The sequence below is a fragment of the Abrus precatorius genome, unplaced genomic scaffold, assembly GCF_003935025.1.
Source record: "Abrus precatorius isolate BTA unplaced genomic scaffold, Abrus_2018 Scaffold8, whole genome shotgun sequence".
Taxonomy (NCBI): domain Eukaryota; kingdom Viridiplantae; phylum Streptophyta; class Magnoliopsida; order Fabales; family Fabaceae; genus Abrus; species Abrus precatorius.
Window position 1 is genome coordinate 21970177 of NW_020874428.1, and position 24068 is coordinate 21994244.

The 24068-nt window shown below is 30.9% G+C and overlaps 2 protein-coding genes across 6 annotated transcripts; both read left to right on the forward strand.

Annotated features, from left to right (window-relative positions):
• The first annotated feature begins 2999 nt into the window (after positions 1-2999).
• Positions 3000-14003, forward strand: LOC113847574 (probable LRR receptor-like serine/threonine-protein kinase At1g06840). 5 transcript variants are annotated; one of them, XM_027476762.1, is made up of 21 exons: positions 3000-3266; positions 3386-3557; positions 3822-3972; positions 4476-4547; positions 4739-4810; positions 5080-5223; positions 5367-5438; positions 5560-5631; positions 6770-6844; positions 7490-7558; positions 7678-7746; positions 7932-8003; positions 8207-8293; positions 8521-8589; positions 8761-9242; positions 9672-9830; positions 10116-10399; positions 10828-10879; positions 11276-11526; positions 12325-12459; positions 13407-14003. In XM_027476762.1, exons 2-21 carry the CDS (start codon positions 3458-3460, stop codon positions 13752-13754), a joined length of 2835 nt encoding a protein of 944 aa, XP_027332563.1. In that variant the 5' UTR covers positions 3000-3266; positions 3386-3457; the 3' UTR covers positions 13755-14003. The 5 variants fall into 5 exon arrangements, with proteins under 5 accessions (XP_027332563.1, XP_027332567.1, XP_027332566.1 ...); XM_027476766.1 differs by having other exon boundaries at positions 3069-3266; positions 3822-3899; XM_027476765.1 differs by having other exon boundaries at positions 3076-3266; positions 3880-3972.
• Positions 14004-15987: 1984 nt separating this feature from the next.
• On the forward strand, positions 15988-20193 carry LOC113874446 (probable disease resistance protein At4g27220). Its single transcript, XM_027512668.1, has 2 exons — positions 15988-19140; positions 19417-20193. Exons 1-2 carry the CDS (start codon positions 15988-15990, stop codon positions 20191-20193), a joined length of 3930 nt encoding a protein of 1309 aa, XP_027368469.1.
• The last annotated feature ends 3875 nt before the right edge of the window (positions 20194-24068 follow it).

Genomic DNA, 24068 nt, shown 5'->3' on the forward strand with positions numbered 1-24068 from the left:
TTTTAATTAAAAGTCTTTTTTATAATTTTTACACATTTTTTTTTTTAATGAATACGAGCTTAATGTATTATTTGTAAAACAACGTTTATCATTGTAATAACAAGTATAAGGCTTGTCTTGACATCAAATAATAAAATAAAATAAAATAATTTTTATCTTTAATAAAAATGTGTAAAATTTAATACATTTAAAGAAAAATGTAGAGCATGAAAGAATTTATGAAATTAGATCATGCAAATGAAACTTAGACTATAGACTATAGTTAAAAAATAAATTTAATAAAATTGTTGCATTTTAACTTTTTAAAATCTTGGATTATATAATTTTAAAATAAAAAAGATAGTGTAATATACACCACATATTTTAAGAAAAAAATTTTAAGATTTTATTGTAATTAAGTGTGTAAAGTATTTATAAAATAGATAAAGATAAGAGCATAATTAAAAGGGTGAAAATTAATATTGTCTTTAAAATCTAAATAATCATATAAATACAATTTTTTAAATAGATAAAAGTAGAATGAATTGCATTTTTGCGCAGTAATATAATAATATCTCATTTTGTTTAGGCGTGTGAGGTTAATTTATGTTTCAATTTCACTGTATATAAACTTTTCTAGGCCAATAGTACCCACAAACTATGAGTAAATATTAGTCTTAATCTCTTTAATTCTAGAACATATCGTTGCCTTTCTTACCTTAAATTAAAACAAAGTAGAATGAACCATCACTTTTTTTTTACTGTACTTATTTTTATACACATGCATTTCAAAAACATATTTTAAATATTTAATATTTTAAATATTTAAAAGCATCCCCTCAAGTAATATAAGAAACATTAATTTAAGGTCTTATATATTCACAACGCGTTAGCTTGATATTAGAAAATTACATTATTAAAACGCAATTTTACCCGATCAGACTTACTGGTTTGATTAGTTGGATCAAAATCGATTAAATTAATATTTTGAACAACTCAAAATGGGTAAAAAAAAAGGGTCAAAATTGATTGGTAATGATCTAGCTAAAACGGGTTAAAATTAGGTATCAAACAATTAGAATCAATTTTTTTTTTTTAAATTTTGTCTTAACTTTTTAAAAAATTTCTTAATAATACATTTTTGAAGTGATATATGAACTATTATTATTATAATTTAATTATTTAGAAAAGCATTAACTATTGTCTTAAATTGGTTAGAAAATATAAAATAGATTTTTTTATATTAAAAAACATAATAATGCACTCACCTTATGGTTTTTTAATGCATAAACATATTTATTGATTCCATAATCAATAACAAGAACCAAATTTTCATTATCTTGTAAAAATGCAGTATAATCATTCCATAACCATTTTATCTTGTAAAGGCATTCAAACGCTCACTCAATGAATGCATCAATAAAGTAACCATATGCGAAACATCGTACTTGTTGTAGTGACGTTGACCAATTTAATAAACCTCAGATACGATGTTCATTCAGCTTGCATGTTGAATTGTTGGTAATCTACAAGGGTTGCTTTTAACTTTTGAACCTTCTTAAACTAATTTAGACTCAGTTGAATTATTAAACTTTGAACCAATGCCTTTATTGATTTGATTATTTGTGCTTTTTTATAAATATTTGTTTAAACATATACACCCATAATCAACCAAATTAAACGTCAAACTACTAATTTATATTTGTGAAGTTGATTCTGGCCGCAAATAGATTGCGTTCATATTTGCTTTATATATTGTACAGTTTAAGTTCAACGAATTGAACTTCAACCAAAATTTAAATTAAATTCTGCAGTCTCGCGTTTAATTTGTGCATATAAAAAAATTGTTACAAAGATTTTCGCCACAACGTCTGAACAAGGGAAAAAGTGTTAAAAACATTAACTATGACTAGGTCGTAAAAGTGAATAACCAAAATGAACTCGCATTGGCAGTTTTCGCTGGCAAAGTCTAATTCGAATTACTTTGCAAATATTAAAGTGAAAAAAATTGATAATGTGAAGGAGCCATAACAAAAATTCAATGTTTTTGTCCTTCAATGGCCTAGTAAAAGAGAAAATATTTTCTTATTTTAGTATAAGTTTAAATATTTTTATATTCGATTTGAGCCCTTTTATTTAACGTTATAATTTATAATTTCACTATATTTTCTTACGAAATCTAGTATTTAGGAATCAGGACGTTCCCTATTAAAAAAGGAAACAAAATAAAATGGCATCTTGAATATGGAAAATAGAGATATTTTTTCACCATCTTTAAAGTTAAATATTTAATCACCGGTGTTCACTTTTCCGGTCTCTCTCAAATCAGTTTTTTTGTTATGCTAAGATCAATTTCAGATATCAGAATGTTCTATTATCAATTTAATATTTGGGTGTGAAATAAGGATATCTCCCAGTCAATAATAAAGATTATTAAAAGAAGTTTGATATTATCCAAATATATAATTTTGTTAATATAAAAAAATAAAATATATGTTATTAATACTTAAAATGATTGTATAATACGAAATAAGTTTGATATTTTTTTATTCAATTTAACGATTTAGAAATAATTTGTTTCAATTTTTAACACAGTTATTAAAGGTTGTCTTGTTCTTGTCTTGTTCAGCCATCAAGCAGTTAAAACAAAACGAATAAAATTATTTACAATTATTTTGAGTAAACGATCGATTATATATATATATATATATATATGATCGACCTCTTCCTATTTGATTCCACAAAGTCAAAATGACCAACTCCATAAATAAATGTGATTTATAATATATAAAATGAATCTCCTATTTGATTCCCCAAACTAAAATGACCAACTCCACTTAAGAAAAGTTCTTTCACTTTTTAATGTGTTTAATATTGCTATTTACGCATGCAACTTCGTTAAAATCTAGATAACAGCCACCTTGCAACAGTGGCGAAAGTGATGGCATCAACAACACCAGCAATTCCACGTTGCATTGGTGACTTGGTCATAAGTTTACCTTTACAACACTTCCTACCAAGTTTTCAATGCTGATATTTTTTGTTACTCAACTCTTGTTATAAGTTATAAACCACATGTTGCTTCTCTCATATAATATATGCTTGCAAGTTATTACTATCTTTTTTGCATTTTCAGTTCTGTTGTGTTATTCCAGCAAGTGGATTTCTCTTTCCCGTCCTTTGAAAACATTGTAGTAAAAAGGGTATTCTTGTATGGTTTCAATTTGATAACTTTCTGTGATTTTTTTGCGCTTGGATATGCATATATGGACTTGCTTTTGGAAAGGGTAATCAACTTTAGTTTGATAGCAATCTGGGTATTTTTTAACTCCGAAGCATATATATTATGGGGTGGTGTTTGAGTGCACATCAATGAATTCTCTAACACTGGTTTTGTTGTGACCAGGACAAGAAAAGCACCTTGCTAAATTCAGGACAAATTTTTAAATAAAAGTTTGGTGATTTCTGCTTTCCTGAGATGCATCTTTCAAAGGGTTGTAGGGGTGAAGTTGTTTTTTGCTTGTGGTTCTGCTGCTATTTCCTATTGGCTGTTGGTCAGATCACTGACCCTACTGAAGGTATATTTTCCACCCTTTTTTTATTGTTCTTCCTTGCTTTTTATGATTCTGGAAGTAGTAGCTATTCTATGCAATATACATATAATCATGCAAACTAGGAAAATCTGCAAATATTGTACTTACGTCTCTTGTAAAATAAAAAAATTCAGATTCAATAAAAGAATTCATTTCTGGCTTTCTACCAACAAAAAAGTTGGTGCTGCCAAAATAATATTAGTGTTATTTTCATTGGTTCTATTGATGGTATGATGATTGCATTTGCAGTTGACGCATTGAGAACCATAAAGAAAAGTTTGATTGATATCAATAGAAATTTGAGCAGCTGGGATGGTGGAGACCCATGTACGTCTAACTGGATTGGGATTATGTGCACCAATACAACATTAGCCGATGACTATCTACATGTTAAACAATTGTATGACTTTAATATTCCGCTAAACATTTCTTTTGTTAATAGCTAATTTAACATGTTTAAGCTTCCATTTTCTTGGTCCAAATTTTATTTATTTTTCTCCCTTTAGTTTGTTAAGGTTCAAATAGATTAACAATGGTTGTTGTGAGCCCAAACTTTCTTAATCAATAGTGATGAGATTAGAAAAGTAAGTACAACTACAATGAAGGCCGTCAGCTATAAGTGCACAATTCTGTATAATAATATTTTCATTGAATGTTCACAAATTCAGCTATCTTGAACTTGAAGCATGATCTCTATTTAAGTAGATATCTATCTTTTTCATGAACTATCTTTTACTTCTAGAATCAATACTACTATAATGCATTGAATAATAATCCAATGTCAAGTAGTATAGACAAGTAGACAAGTAAGCTTTAGGTGAGTCTTCTTTTGCATCTCTTCGATTGAAAACCTTCTTTTGGCACATTTATTTGAGAACCTCAACCTTTTATTTTTGTCTGTAGGCAACTACTGAATTTGAATTTGTCTGGAAATTTAGCACCAGAGATTGGCAACTTATCTCATCTGGAAATACTGTAAGACAATAGCTGCTTTGATTTTTCTAATGCAACCCTGTGACATATGAACAATTTTCAATCTTGCAATTGCTAGATTGTAATTTTGCTCAAGAATATAGTGGATTTGATCCTTTTGAATGTTTCCTTCCTGTAAAAGCTAGCAATTAGTTTCTTCCTCTAACATGGGATTTTATTTGTATACTTGAAAGGGATTTTATGTGGAACCACATAAGTGGGAGCATACCGAAGGAAATTGGCAATATCAAAACTTTGAAACTCTTGTAAGTTGAACAGTCCATCTTCGTTAAATAATTTAGTTTTTTTTATTACCTTGATACTTCTGTGTCATTTAATACTTATTAGTAGATGAACATACCTGTCATTGCATTAAATCAGAGTAGTGTTTTGGAAAAAAGTGGAAGTTAAATATTTGTTTCAATAGGATTGAAAAATGAAGTCAAATGGTTGCATAATTGTCATGTGGCTGAAATTTTGACATGAAGAGCTACCTTGTTTCTACTTTCTTTCTTATCAAATAAAGTTTTTGCAGACTCCTGAATGGAAATCAACTAACAGGTTCTCTGCCGGAAGAGCTTGGCTATCTTCCAGTCCTGAACAGATTACAAATTGATCAGAACAACATTTCAGGATCCATACCTTTGTCATTTGCAAACCTGAACAGCACACTACACTTGTAAGGCTCTTTATGACGGTTACTAAAGTCTTAAAATTTGTCACTCTTGCTACTTCACTCGAATTCTTTTATTTCTCTACCTTTGACTTGCTTACAACAATATGAAAGAAAATAATGCTTCATCTTTTCCCCTAATGGAGCAGTCACATGAACAATAATTCACTTAGCGGGCAAATCCCACCACAGCTTTCCCAATTAGGAAGCCTTATTCACCTGTAAGTTAGTTATCAGATATTGGTGACATGATTGCAGTCTTTGACATATTTGTATGGTTTTATTTAGTCTTTCATTGTCATATTTGTATCTTTTTGACAAGATGTATCTTTGGACATGCAGTCTTCTTGACAACAATAACTTCACAGGATATCTCCCACATGAGCTATCGGAGATGCCGAGCTTAAAGATACTGTATGTTTTATTATTCTGTGCTAAATATGTCTGTATATATATGTTTGTAAGCTCATTTAGTTTTGGATGAATAAAACACATGTTCTTAATGCAGGTCCAGGACATTTTACTTCTCTTAATCTCTGTTAGCTAATTCATTCTTTCTTAATATGTATGATTTTGACCAGAATGATCCTTCCATTTTAATTTTACATGATTGGGTGTGAAGAGAAAGGTAAACACAAAGGACCTTAAGAGGACTCCACTGCCATTGGATCCCTATAAAAATTTTGTGTCTATCTCTCTTCTCACATGACAAATCATGTGAAAAACCGACATGAGAGGATCTATTCTTATATATCAAAATATAGTTGGTTTTTCGTTTTCCTTTTTCCTTTGTTACCATTACCATTCATTATTTTCTTTTACTTTTTCATGGAAAATTTTAACAAATGTTCTGTTTAGAAAATTGAAAATTTATGTTACGATGCACCTCTGCCATGTCTAAAGAGTTGGCCATTGTTAATTCTACTAAAGTATGTTTCAAATCAAGGAGAGTTGTTTTACTGAGATCTTGTTAAATAATAGAAGCATTGACAATATGTGATTCATTAAATATGACCTATTGATATATTAAAGGAAGATAAATCTGTGAAGGAAAATTGGAATTGTTAACAAAGTGACAATGTTTAATTTGTAGGGAGAAAAAAGGTGAGAGAGAATGTACATAGAATGGGAATCTGGGATCAATTTGCACTTAGATTACCTTGCCACCTCTTTTACTTGTCCTCATTAGACCTTTGTAGACAAGAAAGAAAAAAAGGAAATGATGAATTTATGCATGTCTAAATCCTACAACTTAAGTATGGTAACTATAAGAAACGGTATTAAGATCTGCAAGGCTATGCGTTGGCAAACTACAACAAAGAAATTAAGGAGTGAAGTTCTACAGTTAAATATTTTAAAAATGAAGGAGTGAATGCTTTGAAAATGGTGCCATATATCATAGTGCTGGGAAGTTTCTATTATTTAGTCATTGTAAAGCTTTTAGATTTTTTTTAAAATGTTTGTTGCTTCTACAATATTAACTGATCCAATAAATATTCCTTGCTTGATAAATAATTTTTTGAAATAGTTTTGGATGTTGTTGTTCTTGCAGTCAACTTGATAACAATAACTTCAGTGGAAATAGCATCCCAGATTCTTATGGAAACATGTCAAAATTGTTGAAATTGTAAGTACATTTTCTTATCCCATGTTTGTAAGTACGTTTTTTTTTTGTCAGAATGTTTGTAAGTACTTCACCTGTACAAGAAGTGAAGCTGAGGTGCTTGAGCCTTTATTTTAATGTTTTATTGTGAAATACCAGCCTGAGATACTAGAACCTTTGTGATTTATTACATATAGAACTTTCAATTAGAGAAAAACATTGCAAGGAACTTAAAAATAAGGTACAAAATTAAGCAAACAATTATATTGTTTTTTGAAAATGATATTTAGACAGTTCATCACTATGTAGAACATAAATGAAAGACAATGCCACTCACATAGTTGTTTAAATCGATTAGTATAATATGGTCTTATCATCTTGCTTTCTGAAAAGGATTGTTTAATAACATTCAATCAAAATACAGTTAATGGCAACATGCGCCGTTGCTGTCGTATTAGCCTGATGTCCAAATTGTTTTGGAAAGGATTTATTATTTCCCCTATTTTCTTTTCTCTTTATTTGGAGGGTCCCACATTGTCACTCTATATTTTCCACTTTGCTCTGCTTAATAGAATTTCTTGTCCCAACTATTTATTTAGTTTGGTGAGTAGAAATGTTCGGAGTATTTCAACCATCTACATGTTGTTATTGGTTACTTGGTTTTATCAGGAGCCTTAGGAACTGCCGTTTGCAAGGACCAATTCCTGATTTAAGCAGGATACCACACCTTGGTTATCTGTAAGTACAGTTATCTTAATTTATTTCAACTCATGAGTTAGATGTCATGTACATGTTTAAAAGACAGTCTAAGATTGTTTGTAACCATTTCTACTGACTGTTGTTTATGTATGTTCCAGGGACCTCAGTTTCAATCAGTTGAATGAATCAATTCCTACCAATAAGCTTTCTGAAAATATCACAACCATGTAAGAACTTCTATTGCTCAAATAATATGTTGATCTATTGATCTTGCATTCAATTATTTGGATTTCCTTCCATTATGTATATTTTCCTCTTATGACAAGTGGTTAGAGAAAATCTTCAAAATATGATGTCATGGACTCATGGGTTGCATATAATATTATTGTTGTACCTCTGGTAACATATGCAGTGACTTATCAAACAATAAGCTTACTGGAACAATTCCATCCAACTTTTCTGGTCTTCCACGTCTTCAGAAACTGTAAGTGGTCTTTTGTTTCACCCTTTCTTCTTCTATGTCACTGTAAGTGTAAACCAAACAACATTAAGCATCTATCACCTTATCTTACTTACAAATGATATTTTGTTGTATTTCTTAATTTATTTAAATTCCTTTAATTTCTAATTCTATACAACATGCTATAAAATCAACGTTTTTTCAAGACATGTCCTTCCCTTTGACAGGTCAATTGCAATCAATTCATTGAGTGGCAATATTCCTTCCACCATTTGGCAGAACCAGACTTTAAATAGAACAGAACTACTAATCTTGTAAGACTTGAAATGATGATTGCACAAATTTTCACATGTAGATCTTTATTTGGTATCATGTGTATGTGTTTCCTTTATTTTCATCTGCATTAGCTGATAGTATGTGTGTCAACATGCAGATGTCGGTATATTTTCTAAGTAATCTTGTATTCTGTGTTTTTGTTATGCATAGATGCTATTTAATTTTATTGTTATGATTTTCTCAGCATGGATTGGTAATCTTGCAGGGACATGCAACATAATCAACTTACAAGCATATCAGGCACTACAAATCTTCCTCCAAATGTCACACTCATGTATGCTTCTGAACTTTATTTAGCAGTTATAATAAAATCAGATTATGCTCGTTCAAAATAATACAAACATTTATGATAAAGGTCAAACGTAGTTGACCATTGCATTTAACATGAATTTTATCTTTCTTGGATAACTTTGTCACATGATCATTGGAAATTACTGTTTTTCAGGCTTGAGGGAAATCCTCTATGCCCAAATAATAGCACCTTAGTTCAGTTCTGTGGATCTGAAAGTGACAATGGCATAAATGGAAACACCAATGTTAGCTGCCCCAGTCAAGCATGTCCCCCTCCTTATGAATACACCGTGGAGTGTTTCTGCGCAGCTCCATTGATTGTTCATTATCGGTTGAAAAGTCCAGGATTTTCAGATTTCCATGCATACACGAGAACATTTGAGAGGTTCCTGACAGATGGTATTAATGTACATCTTAATCAGCTATTCATCAAGAGTTTTGAATGGGAAGAAAGACGGTTGAGAATGAACTTGAAGGTTTTTCCTGAATATGTTGACAGTACAAGCTCCCATGAATTTAACTCAAGTGAGGTTATTCGGATCCAAAACTTGTTCAGAGAATGGACCATTCATGACAGTGACTTGTTTGGTCCTTATGAACTTCTAGACTTCATTCTACTGGATCCTTACAGGGATTGTAAGTCACAGAAACTTATGATTGTCCGATAAAGTGTTTAGAGGGAGTTTCACGTTCTTAATTATAAAACTGCACTTGAATTTTATTGAGGTGATTGAGCAGTATTTACGAGACCAAATAATGGAATTGTTTGTATAATGTTTTCTACAAACGTATTGAGTGGTTCTCCAGTTCCTAGAAATAAATTAGTTTTTCCAAGTATAAGTCATGCTTGCGAAATAAATTTTGCTTTACTTCTGCTTGATTGCTCCTCAAATTCAAAGCATATTTTTCTTTTCTCATAATGTATTTTTAGATACCACGTCAAAAGTTTAAAAACTGCCTCATAAATGAATAAGATGGTAAAAAATAAGTCATAGTCATCCACGTATGGAATATGACAGTTTTTTGGTTGTTCACTTGTTCTCATACTTCTTATTATTGTTGCAGTGATTATCCCCTCTTCAAGTTCAGGGCTAAGTAAAGGTGCACTGGCTGGAATAGTCTTAGGTGCAATTGCCTGTGCAGTTACATTATCTGCAATTGTTACCATTCTTATATTGAGAATACGCTTGAGAGATTACCATACACTTACCAAACGGCGTAGAGGTTAGTGCCTTATGAGGAGTAAGCTAGCCTATTATATTTTTCTCTTTGAATTCTCTTCAGTGCTCTGGCTCTGTCACAATCAGAAGTCTAGAAGTTATTGCACAATTTTATTTTGATTGAACCATATTCTGAATCAAATTTTCTTTTATTATCATTCCGAACATTCTTAATTTTTTAACATAAACTGTTTGCTGATATTAACCATAACTGATTGGTTAACAATTTGTGAAGAATGAACCGATTAAAATATGTTGTAAACAAAGGCTTTTATTTTCTTTTTCACAGCATCTAGGATCTCAGTAAAAATTGATGGTGTAAGATCATTTGATTACGAAGAAATGGCCTTGGCCACACACAATTTTAGTGACTCTGATCAAATTGGACAAGGGGGCTATGGGAAGGTTTATAAAGGTCATCTAAAAGATGGTACTGCTGTTGCCATAAAACGTGCACAAGAGGGTTCATTGCAAGGTGAGAGGGAGTTCCTTACAGAAATACAATTGCTATCAAGGTTACATCATCGCAACCTTGTGTCTCTGATTGGATACTGTGATGAAGAGGGTGAACAGGTAACTTTTGTTTTAAAGTTCATTAGTTTAAACTTAATATAACTTGTGGTATAATTTTCAGTTAAATTTTATTCTTGATATAATTCTGAATGTTTTAATCTTCACAAGTCCCATTAGTTTTCTCTCTCATGTTGAATGACTTGATACCACGAGGACATGATTTGCACTAAATAGGATCTTTGTTCAAATTGATATTGAAAACTTTTCATTAAAATTCACAGCTGCAAACTACAGCTGTCTGTTCTTTATGAATCAATATCATTCTTGAATTATGACAAATTTCTAAAGCTAGAACTAGGGAATTTAGTTAAATCCATTTTGTTTTGGCTATTGTCCTTCTCCTCAAAATATTTTGGTCACCCTTAAATCTTCTTTCCTTATTGACTATTTTATTTTTTTCCATCTGGTTTGTTGCTTTATGCTTGCAGATGTTGGTTTATGAATATATGCCAAATGGAACGCTAAGGGATCACCTTTCTGGTACATCTCGTGTTCTTATTATCTAATTTGCTTATGGTCTATTAACTTATGAAAAATGCTAGTAACACACTATTTTAAACGCACTTTTAAGCACATTTTACGTGATTGGTTTATTATTGATCACTTTTTTAAAATTATTTTTCATTTTCAAAAATTGACTAAACACAAAAGATTCGGTAAATATTGTGTTGTTGGCATTCCTCTAAATTTATCAGTGTCCATTGCATTTTACTGTTGACTGCATCCTGAAAAAATACATGTTTTTTTGCCTGTAAAAGTTTTCCTTGCTCTTTCTAGTTCCAATTTAAAATACAAAAACTTGAATAATTCTTTTAATAGAAAAAGCACGCTTTGTATGTTGTCGCTCTTAACTATGCACTTAATGTTTTATGACAGCTTACTCAAAAGAACCTCTTGGTCTTTCCATGAGGTTGAAGATTGCTCTAGAATCAGCTAAAGGTCTACTATATCTACACACAGAAGCTAATCCTCCAATATTCCACCGAGATGTCAAGGCTAGCAATATATTATTGGACTCGAGATTCACAGCAAAAGTTGCTGATTTTGGACTTTCACGACTTGCCCCAGTTCCAGATATTGAAGGAAATGTACCTGGTCATGTATCAACAGTGGTGAAGGGGACCCCGGTAAGGTTTTCATGACTGGATTTCCTTTAGCTAAAATTGAGCATGTGTTCATTCAGAAAAGATTAGAAATCTTATTAAAGTATATATGACTGTATGAGACACCATCCTACATAATATTAAAAAGAAAATGTAGAACAATGCATTACTTCAAGAATGTTCTACAATCTCTCCAAGCCTTTCAATGATTTTATTTTAGTTACTATGATGAATTTTATTATATTCTTATTCTACTGCTATTTTTGAATGTCATTAATACTGGCCCAACCGTAAGCATTGTTTGGATGTTTCTTTTGGAAAATACGGGGTTTTGAAACTTGGAAGGGCTGGAGCAGATGAAACCATTGCATTTTTACTAGTGAAAGATAGGAAAAGAATTATTAGAATTTGAGTTTGATAATCATAATAATTATGTTTTAAAACAATTTCAATTTATTTCTTGAACAAATTGAAAGACTTGAAAGATGGAAAAAGGTTTGTATGACTAGGAAAATTTTGTTGGATTGTTTAGTAACAGATAATTTAGTATTAGCAATTTACAGAAAGCATTGACTTTCATCTTCTTTGGGTTTATCACCTGTCTATTAGTATACTTAGATTTACTCAAGTACTTTTTAGTTGTTTACAAAATGCACTATAGTTATAATTATGAGTGAATTTGAAAACAAATTTTTGGATTCCAAACTCAAAGAAGTAAAAGTATCCAACTGCTTAAAATTACTTTTACATATTGGTAACATTGATTTTATCTGTTCAAGGATTTAATGTCTCTATTGTTTATTCACTGTTTTAAATATGCAGGGTTACCTTGATCCTGAGTACTTCCTAACTCACAAGTTGACTGATAAGAGTGATGTTTATAGTCTTGGTGTTGTATTTCTGGAACTTGTCACTGGGAGGCCACCAATCTTGCATGGTGAAAATATTATTAGACAGGTATGACTTGGATTCTCTTCCTGACAAATTGTGATTGGATCCGGCTGGGATGATAATTATGTAGTAGAAATTGCACTATAATGGAATGTTCAATATCTGTAATTTCATTTGTATATTTGCAGACTCAGCCATAGCCTAAATGAAAAAAAAAAAAATGCCTTCATTTTTACTTGCATCATATTACACTTTACCTCTATACAGTCCATGAGTTCATGTTGTTTTTCCAACTGAACCCTTTCATCTCAATAGAAAGAAGGTTAAGAAGTTCAGTTTGTCTTCTCTGTTTCAACCCTGGGGTTGTGTCTGTGATCAAATCTTACCCAGACCATTTTTGGGAAAGTGAAGGTGTTTTTTTATTTCTTTCCGTAACATATTTTTAGAGTGAATTTTGTCATTTCTATCTTCCTTTCAATATTCTCATCCATGTACTTTCTGAATTTGATTGGGAAAAGTGTTTTCATCAAATTCAACTGTTGAAATAAATTATTAATTATTGAGTGAAATTGTACATTTTATGTTGATTTATAGCTTGATTAAAATTTACAATCCATCACTGTTGTAATCAAAGGGGGTAACTTGGAAAGTTAGACTGCCCTAAGTATTTGACATAGGTTGAGCCAAATTCAATTGCCAAAAGAGAGTTATACAGAGGAATTGTATTAATGAGCTGCTTTAGAAAGATGGACCCAACTCATTCCCAAAGATTAGCTCATAAGGGGAGGATTGCCCAAGTCTTACAACAAGTTTTCTGGTCATATTCAATCAAGATAATATATTGTTGATTATTTTAAAATGACTGCTAATACATAATATACTAACATCAATAGTGTCCAAATTATTTGTATCAATTGTTATATTAATGTTCCTTAATCATTCCTCGTGTCTAAATTATGAAGGTAAAAGAACACTTAACACTTCTGAAAATCTTTTCTTTTCCTTTTTTTCAGGTTAATGCGGCATACCAATCTGGTGGAATAATTTCGGTTGTTGATAAACGTATTGAATCTTATCCTATTGAGTATGTGGAGAGATTTTTGACTTTAGCCTTAAAGTGTTGCAAAGATGCGACAGATGAGAGGCCTAAAATGGCAGAAGTGGCTAGAGAGCTTGAATACATTTATTCTATGATACCAGAGTCTGATACCAAGAGAGCTGAATATGTTACAAGTGATTCTTCTGGCACCATATTCAGTTCACAACCTTCATCATCTACTGTAAAGCCTCCTTTTATTTCAGGAGATGTGTCAGGTAGTGACCTAGTGAGTGGAGATATACCAACCATTAGGCCAAGATAGAAGTTCAAAATATGTGCCTTAAAAACTATGGTTGATCTAATATGAGAATGTTCGTACTTTGTGAATTGAACAATGAAACCATATATACAAATTTTCATTTATTCTTTCTGATGATTCTTTTGTACTACTTGTTTTAAGATAAATGGACAGAGAAGTGGTTGTTACTTGTAATATAACAATTTTGTATGCCCATTGAATTTAAAGCTCACAGTGAAGTTTATGATAGTGAATCCAATACTTTTGAAGTACCAATCACGTGTTATGAGGCACCGTGTAAAAAGTTCTATGAAGTACTAACTCTTACTAAATATTTCTCATAACTAACCAAATCTAACGAGAAATTATCAAATTATAGATAATTAAAATTCGTTTTAAATACTCTTGTTATTCACTTGTTTCTTTCTCTCCTCAGCCATGGCCACAAATAAATAGACCTTGGTTGAAGTTTACCTATAGGGTCACTTCAAATGTGGCAAACCTCTCTTTTCCAAATTTTTTTATAATAAAAAAGATATAATGATGAGGATTTTTGATAATTTAACGTTTTTCAATTGAAATGTGTATGCTATCATTATACATACACACAAATTTGTGAATAGTTTTGTTTACCATGTACATTTCATCTGATTTATTAATGAAGTCAAACAAGAATCAAACCTTTTATCCCCATTTCTTGAATCCATTACCCATATAGAGAAATGAAAGTTTGGGCGGAGTTTAGAGCACAATAACAACAAGAATTAAAAAAGAAATCACTTTGTATTCATGACCCCCCATAAAATTAAGGAATACTTGCATATATTATGTAGTTGATACTTTACTTGGGAACTTAGGAGTTAGGAGGATGGACGTCCTATTCCTTTTTACTTATTCTTTCATTTACTTCTACATATTTTATGCTTCTTCACAAAATCGTCTGTGACCTCTCCTATTTCTCGTCAATCATTTTAACTGTTTAAAATAGCAACTCCACATTATTCAATTTAATATTGTGATTCACCATGATGTTTATTAGTTTTCATTCTTCTTGACTTTTAACTCTGCACGTCTCTTGAGGTATGCATCACAATGCAAATTTGTAGTTTAGTTTAAATTTTCTTCTTTGCCTCAAATTTTACGTTCATGTCAATGATACCGAAATCATTTCCCAAAGCTGTTGATCCTATGTAGTTATAACGAGGAAATTGCACTTCTAAATATATTTTCCACTAATTAAATGATAAAAAGTATAAAAACATTCAATTATAAATACTAACACCAGGTTTTGAAAAAACACTAATGATCACATATCATAATAATAACTACGGTATGAAGCTGTGTATTTGTCATGTCAGCAAACTTCTTTCCTCCACACATCAATTATTAACCCCTATATATAACATTCCAAATCATGATTAAGCATGAAATTCGATTCCTCTTTTAACACTTAAATGTTCACATAGTCTTCTCCCATATAGTTGCATTATTCCAAAGACAATAGTTTCACATGTCATACCGTTAGTTTCGGGCTTACTGCTTAGTATGCTCATTTATGTGGTTTTCATTAATTTCTTTTGAAAATTGAAGAAAAAGTAGTTAATAGTGATTACATTCACACCCCTTCAAGTTCAATAAAATTTCACTTGAAAATTTCTCTTTTACATTACTTTAATCTCTCCTGATTCATATAACTGCATAAGAAATCAGGGATGGTTTATGTAATCGAGAAGGATATAAGATGTCATGTTATTACATAAATTAAAAGACATTTGTGAAGGGTAAAAAAGAAGAAGGGGTATCAAGTGAAATTTTGTTAAACCATAGGGGGTATGAACGTATTTGCCTTAAATGTTATTGTATAGATTTTTTCATGTACTTTTTTACTTAGTATTTTGGAAGGCCAAAATGCGCTAGTTTCCAAAATCATTTCTCAACATGCTTGTGTAATCTGTTCTCTTAATATTAAGTCATATTGTTATCAATTTAGAAATCAATTTTTATTTTGCAATGAATATTCAGTGCTCTGTACAAATACCTTGCTAATACTTTCTGTTCTTTGTCCAACATAAGCACCCAATCTGCATTGGCAAATACTTTTTTTTTACAAATACAACAGCATCCATCAAAGGTATGAATGCCACAAAATTACGTTATTGATTTTGTTAATTGCATCATCACTCACGAGTAAGTTTACTTAACAATTTTTAAGCAAGAAGTAATGAATTTTTTCATGATCAGAATTGTGTCATTTCAAATGGAGGATTTCATTCTTTCCATCATAGCAAAGATTGCAGAATATGCAGTGGCTCCAATTTTACATCATGCTAAATACTTGTGCTGTTTCAACAACTTTGCTGGGAGTCTTCAAAATGCCAAAAGAGAATTGGAATTGACCCGAGACAGTGTGAATGAACATGTAAAAGAAGCCATTAATAGGAATGAAAAAATTGAACCAACTGTTGAGAAGTGGCGAAAAGAAGTGGAGAATGTCTTAGAAGAAGTGCAGAAGCTGGAAGTAAGAATTTATGAAGCAAACAAGAGCTATTTCAGAAGGCAATGCCAATATTTTCTTGTAAAAGAAATAGCAAGAACAACAGAAAAAATGACTCAACTCAATCATAACAGCAAATTTGAGCCATTTTCTAGGCTCACTGAACTTCCAGGCATGATGTACTACTCTTCAAAAAAATTTATTCTTTTCAAATCTACTGAATCAGCATACAAAAAGCTTTTGGAAACATTAAGAGATAATGATTCTTGGATGATTGGACTACATGGAATAGGAGGCTCAGGAAAAACTACTTTGGTGAAAGAGGTAGGTAAGAAAGCTGAGGAGTTAAATCTTTTTGAGAAGGTTGTCATGGTAACAGTCTCCCAAACTCCAAATATCAGAAGCATCCAAGCTCAAATTACTGATCAGTTGGGTTTCAAATTAGAGGAAGAATCAGATTTAGGTAGAGCACAAAGACTATCACAGAGATTAAGGAAAGGTACAACTCTTCTAATCATGGATGATGTATGGGAAAAGGTAGACTTTGAAGCTTTAGGAATTCCATTCAATGAAAATAGAAATGGTTGTAGAGTACTTCTAACAACTCGGAGTACAGAAGTATGCACTTCTATGCAATGCCAAAGTATAATTGAGCTCAGTCTCTTAACTGATGGAGAAGCTTGGAATTTGTTCAAATTGTATGCAAGCATAGATGATGACTCCCCAAATGCTTTGAAAGTTGTGGCAAGAAAAATTGTTAATGAATGTAAGGGATTGCCTATTGCGATTGTGACAGTGGGAAGCATGCTAAGGGGAAAAACTTTTGAAGTGTGGGAGTCAGCATTGTCAAGACTAGAAGATTCCAGACCACTGGATATTCCAAAAGGCTTAATAAATCCTTATGTAAGTCTTCAATTAAGTTATGATAATTTGACAAATCAATTAGCCAAGTCCTTGTTCTTGTTGTGTTCTATATTTCCTGAGGATCATGAAATTGATTTGGAAGATTTATTTCGATTTGGAAGGGGATTGGGGCTAACTGAGAAATTTCGAACAATGGAGAAAGCAAGGAGGGAGATGCATCTAGCTGTTAACGTGCTTATGGATTCTTGCTTGTTGCTTCATGCCAATAAAAAAGAAAGGGTGAAAATGCATGACATGGTTCGTGATGTGGCCTTGTGGATAGCATCAGAAAGGGATCAAGCAATTTTGGCAAGTAATGTAATGGATCCAAGAACCATGGTAGAGGATGAAACAATAAAAGATAAGAGGGCAATATCCTTGTGGGAATTGAAAAATGGACAGCTTCTTGATGATCAATTGAATTGTTCAACACTTGAAGTTCTCCTGCTTCATTCACCAAATGTTAGCTTTAAAGTATCGAATGTGTGTCTTGAAGGGATGAAAATTCTTAAAGTCCTTGCATTCTTAACATTCGGTTATAAGTGGAATGTATATATACCAAGAATAACAAATACATCAACACTTACTGTGTCACTGCCACAGTCAATTGAGTCATTAAAAAATCTTAAAACTTTGTGCTTGAGAGGTTATAAATTAGGCGATTTCTCAATTTTGGAAAGCCTACAAGGACTTGAGATTCTTGACTTGCGTGGTTCTTCTTTTGAAGAATTGCCTAATGGAATTGTAGCATTAAAAAAACTGAAGCTTCTGGATTTGTTCAATTGCTGGATTGAGAAAAATAATACTTTTGAGGTAATAGCAAGGTGTTTGCAGCTAGAGGAACTATATTTGTATTTATGGAAGTTTGAAGGGAACTTGCCACATAATGTCTCTTTCTCAAGATTGCGGAGGTATGCTATATTGCAAGGCAAGATCAACATTGATTATTATGAAAAATTTTCTGACATGCAGATTAACATTTTGGAAAACCATAGACCGTCTAGAGCTTTATGCATAGAAGATTTCAATGCCTCTGCTCAAAGTTTTATGTCATTATCGATCAAAGATCTCTTTGTAAGAGCAGATGACCTTCATTTGATACGCCTTCAAGGAGGCTACAAAAATTTAATTCCAACCATGGATCAACAAGGTATGAATCAATTGATTTTTTTAATACTTGAACATTGTTCAGAGATAGAATGCCTGGTTGATAGCACTATCATTGCCGACACCAAAAATCCTCAATTGAACTCACTTCAGACAGCAGCTGTGTTCTCCAGCATAGTTACCTTAAGGTTGTTCCACATGCATGGCCTTCAAGAAGTGTTTCGTGATCCTGCTTTGCAATGCTCTCTCAAAAATTTAGAAGAATTAAGGATAGAAAATTGTAAGCAGTTATACAGCATATCCTTTCCAAGAAACTCAAAGCTAGGCAATCTTAAATTCTTGAAAATAGAAAGGTGCCAAATGCTAACTTCTCTCTTCATGCCATCCATTGCCCAAACACTAGAGCTGCTAGAGGAACTGAAAATATCTAAATGCAGTAAATTGAAGCATTTAATAGAAGTCGAAGAAGGGAATGTTGATCATGTCATCAATCAAAGTCATCCCACTTCGGTGCTCTCAAAATTAAGGATTCTTGATATTGAAGGATGTGAAAGTTTGGAATATATTTTCCCTGTGTTTTTTGCCCGATGTCTAAGGAGGTTGGAAGAGATGAGGATTCACAACAGTGCTGAGCTGAAGTATGTATTTGGCACAGAGAAGGAACATCGTCTTTTAGTGCACCAGAACGACAATCACCCCAAGACTAAAATTGAGATAAATTTGCCTAATTTTAGACGTCTCTCACTGAACTTATTATTGAATCTTATTGACATTTGGCCTGAATATTGCCATCCATGTTCACCAAATGTTAAAACATTAGAATTCAACAAATGTCCAAAATTGTCTAACTCTTCTGTGAGCAAAATGGTGATTGGTTCACATTTGCAACAAGACACAACTGCAATGGTAAAGGTAATCAAGAAAAATATTTTCTTTTAAATGACTTGTAATAGATATAATTTATTAGTTTAACATTGTCAAAGTTAAATTTTTATTTTATCAAGTAATTAGTTGTGAATGCCAAGTATTTGAAATAAAGTATTACTACCAAGAAGTTTTTGTGCATTGTTACAAGAAGAAAGTGTTGATTTCACTGGTGGTTTTCTTTTCTTTTGGTGTGAAGTTCTATTGACTCATTGAATGTGCATATAACAAACTAACATTGAATATTATTAATTATAGGAGAAGGAAATACTGTGGGTGGTTGTCACAAACCAATTGTGTGATCAAATGTTTCCCTTGGATTTAAAAGTTGTCCTTGGCTTTAAAGTACTTATCTTCACTCATCTTAGAGCAGAAGGCATTTTTCAACTCCAAATCAGAGAACATGGGAGCAATAGAGAACAAAGTCCTTTGAACTTAGATCTATATGGTTTCTATTTGACTAATCTACCTGAGCTCAAGTTCATATGGAAGGGCCCCACAAAATTTCTAAGCCTCCAAGTGCTTAAATATTTTCGTGTGGATGGATGTCCAAAATTGAAAACCATATTCTCCCCTACCATTGTTAGAAGCTTACCCGAGCTGCGAAGTTTAAAAATATTGAACTGTGATGAATTAGAACAAATATTTGATTCTGGTGATGCAGAAGAACTCAAAAGCCTATATGCTTGTTCCCAACAAGTGTGCTTCCCAAAACTGTGGTATATTGAAGTTCAAAAGTGCAATAAGTTGAAATGCCTTTTCTATAATTTAATGGCTGGTCATTTTCCCAGTCTTGACTATTTGGAAATAAAAGAGTGCTCTCAATTAGAGAAGGTTTTTGATTTTGAACATGAAGCTGATGAAGAAGGTCAAGAAGGGACTAATAAGGATGGAGAACAACCACTGCTACAGAACCTGAGATTTATAATACTCAAAAGTTTGCTGAATTTCAAAGACATTCACCATGGATTTAAGTTAAAACATCATGTCAAACGGACCATAGAGAATTGCCCTAAATACTCTCCAAGAGCTTAATGTATACCTATACTCAGGTGAAATTCCCATGTCCTTTTTTTATGCAATTTTTTTAACCTTGCACATAATAAGAAATCATTAAGTTTGTAAGTTTCCGTTGGAAATTAGCATTTAATAGTATCTATGAAGCACTGACTCCGACATTGACACTGGACACGACACGGATACCGGTCTAATGTCTAAAATATAAAACATCGAAATACTGCTTATATATAAATATAAAAAAATATATATATAATTAAAAATCAGAAAAATAAAACAGTTGAACATAATATAAACCTTCAAAAAAAGAAAAGGAAACCGAAACCGAAACACAAATGAAAACGGAATACTGAATAGAAATAAGAAAATGAAACAAAGATGAATAGAAAAACAAAAAAACTTTACTGCTAAAAACAACAAAAATTAATGTTGCTTGAAGAAAGAATGATGAGGAGTGATGAAAAAACTTAAATAGCAAGTGGAGGATGAGAATAATGTGTAGAAAAACTCAACACAAGAATAGAAAGCAAACATGCAGAAGAAAAAATAAGAAGAAAAGAGGGAGTTTTAATGATTTTTTAACATTTTTAACTTTTAACTTTTTTTATTTTAAATTTTTTTTTTTGGAATGAGCCACTTTGGAATCGTGTCTTCCATCCACAGCTGTGTCACCGCCGAATCTGCACCGTGTCGCAACTAAAAAAAGCATTTTAATTTTTGGATACTTATAAAAAAGTGTCAGAGACGTGTCCGAGGAGTGTCCAGGGGTGTCGGTGTCATGTCTGTGTTGGACACCTCGACTCTTCTTCCTTATGCAGTGTTTGTTTCGTAGAATAGTATCAATGCATTGAATTGTATATTTTTCAATAAAAACTTACTATATATAGGTTTTTATTATGTGCAATGTTGTATAAGTTAGAAAAACTATTTTTTTTCTGGGCATAATTTCTATGCTTTGGATTACAATGTTGAGTAAAATTAAAATAGTTTATTATGAAGTTGATAGTCAAACTTTGCTCAATTAATAAAGTCCTTTGGTAAGGCTTTAAGGTGGGAACATCTATACTTGCTCTATTTTACTACTCTTGTTATTCTCACTTTTCTTATTGTTGCAACTCTTACAATTGAATCCATGCTAGTCTTTACCGGAAAACTAGAGGCAGTTGTTCTTTCTAGGCACTTCTGATCGATAATAAGTTTGTAATTTGTATACAAATTTAAATATTTTTCTTTATCAGCTTTGTTAATCCAATGCTACAATAAGGGTGCAAAAATGTTAGCTGGTAGCGCATGAGGCAGGTCTAGTATGGATAGATCCTCTGCAATTTTGGTACAAACTGCAGCATGGAGTGCGTTTTTGCTTTAAATGAAAATTTTCTCTCTTAAACTCAAAAATTTGTTTAAATGAAATAAGCTGGAAAAGTAATTTTTGTTTAGATGAAAAAAATTTCACTTAAAAAAAAACACGCTACAACATGTTGTTCGTGCCAAAACTACAAATATCTGTATCCTGATATTGACAATGCAACTTTGTTTAGACATGATTTATCTCTATACGTTGGAATAGATTTGTCAAGAAACAATTTTTTATTTTATTTAGCAATATTACTGTGTGCATAATTGATGAGTTATTGACTCATATAGAAAATTAAAAGGCTTATGGCTCATTTCATTGAATTAAATCTATAAGTTGGTGCAATTAATTGGAATATTCAATGAAATATATGATTGCTGGAAATTTGATTAATTATTTAAATATTAATGGTTGGCATTTGAATTTTGAAGGGATTAGAAAAAAATTGGCAATTGAAATTGAAGCGAAGGATTGAACTAATGCTGGACACATTTGTGGGCACATAAACTTCCGATTGTGGAGACATAATGCTGACAAAGCATATAAAAATAAAATTTTCTGAAAAAAAAAGACAGCTTTATTACATCTGTTATTACATTTTAGAGATGCAAAATTTTAAGTTTTTGTACAGTTTTATGTAACAACGTCAGTTAGGATATTTTCTCCTTTCTTTTTTATGAGATTTTGAGGTGGGGTTACATTCCTTCTTTCTCGTAGTTTTATAATGGAGCAGTAGTTTCTTACATTTTATATTCTGCTGTAAGCTCTTTTTGTTGAATACCATTTTTTTTCTGCAATATATTTCAGTTTCTTTTTCTTTATTTCTATTATATTTTGCTAATTTCTTTGGGATTGAGTAAGGATAAATTTATTCTTTTACCCATTACAATGAACTAAGCACTAAATGTAACTCAATTTATCAACTTTAATCTAACACTTTTGATTATAAACTTAATGTTTCTCTGTTTTATGTATTTGGGGTTGATGAAAAGAAATTTATGATTAAGAAATTGTAAACTTTCTTAAACTAAGATCAAAATGCTTGTTATAAATTATTTAAGGATAAAAGTTGATAATAATGTGGTCATTTAGGTTTTAATCTCATTTAGGTTTAATCTTAATACTGAGCATTTTGGGGTTTATCTAAGGGATTAGGAAAGCTAAATTCGTTCTAGAATAAATTAACCAAGAAATTGAGATTAAATATTTTAGAAGACTTGATTATTAGATTGAGCTGTATTTTAGGTTATATACGTATTTTATGCAAGAAAAAAAGGATAAGAAATTTTGAACTCAATCTACTTCTTAATTAATTTACAACTCAGTTTCATTATCTTATTTAGTTATATTATGCAATTTAGTTTTATTTATAATCAGTCCTTTCCATCTGAATTTTTAATTCTATAATTAATTAAATTTTTCAGCACTTATGCTTTTATATTTTGCACTTTATTTAATTTTTTGGTTTATAATTCTACTCTATTTTTGACTCAATTACTAATATTTTTGTAGTTTGGTATTTGACATTAATCCCTGTAGATGATAAATCTATTTTGTTACTTTAACGATTTGATGTACTTCCCAAAAATTTATCAATAATTCTGTCAATTTAAATCACTATTATAAAAGAAGGCAATACTGGACCAAATAAAAACTATAATCATGGTCACGAGTTTTTGAGTCTATTAAAAAAAGAGACATTGTAATTTTATATCTTATTTCTCTTTGTTTTGGTTTTTAATTTTTAAAATTTATATTTTAAAATTATTTTTAAAAATAAAAATAAAAATAAAATTATTTTAACAAATATTTTTTAACTTTTAAAAAGAAAAAATTGTTTTTAAAAATATAAAATAAACAAGCTTTTAGTCTTTTCTGTCTTTTTTTTTTCTTTTTCTAATCTTTTATGTTTCTCTACTTTTATACTTCAGAAATAATTTTCTTTTACCTAATATTCACTAACTAAAATATTAAATTTTTTTTTACCAAAAATTTAAAAAAATCAAAAATATTTTGTCTTTAATCCTAATCTTACATCTTATAATTTTTTTAAAATTTTATTATGTTTCCATTATATTTCTTACTACTAAACTTTTAAAATTTACTTCATATCTTAATTATATAAAAAAAATCCCTATATATTTCAATAAAAAATAATAATAATTTGAGATTTTTATAATAATAAAATTTTATCTTATTAGATAAATCAGTTACATAAATAGTATGATATCATTGGGCTCAATAAAAATTAAATTTAAAGATTTTAAGTAAAAATTAAAATTTGCATAATTTTAAAAATAAGAAATAAGTAGACCAGGGTGTACTTAAGATAGTATTTCCACCTAAAATTAAATGTAATGGTTGAAATTTTGCCAAATTGTGAAAATGATAGCAAGGCCATGGCTAGTTTACAATAAAATTGCCAATTTAAGTAGAAGTTTTGAAAATAGGAGAAAACATAGATCCAAAGTAAAAAAATATTTTTAGATGGGACATGATTTTCTTATGCCGGTGTAAGTCTAAAAACTCTTACACCTAA

Excerpts from the sequence above, each read along its gene's own strand:
- LOC113847574 (XM_027476762.1), top strand. The coding sequence starts at position 3,458 with ATGCATCTTTCAAAGGGTTGTAGGGGTGAAGTTGTTTTTTGCTTGTGG. Across the intron at positions 6,845-7,489 it reads ATGTCAAAATTGTTGAAATT|GAGCCTTAGGAACTGCCGTT; the intron begins GTAAGTACATTT and ends TGGTTTTATCAG. Across the intron at positions 11,527-12,324 it reads CAGTGGTGAAGGGGACCCCG|GGTTACCTTGATCCTGAGTA; the intron begins GTAAGGTTTTCA and ends TTAAATATGCAG.
- LOC113874446 (XM_027512668.1), top strand. The coding sequence starts at position 15,988 with ATGGAGGATTTCATTCTTTCCATCATAGCAAAGATTGCAGAATATGCA. Across the intron at positions 19,141-19,416 it reads AACAAGACACAACTGCAATG|GAGAAGGAAATACTGTGGGT; the intron begins GTAAAGGTAATC and ends TATTAATTATAG.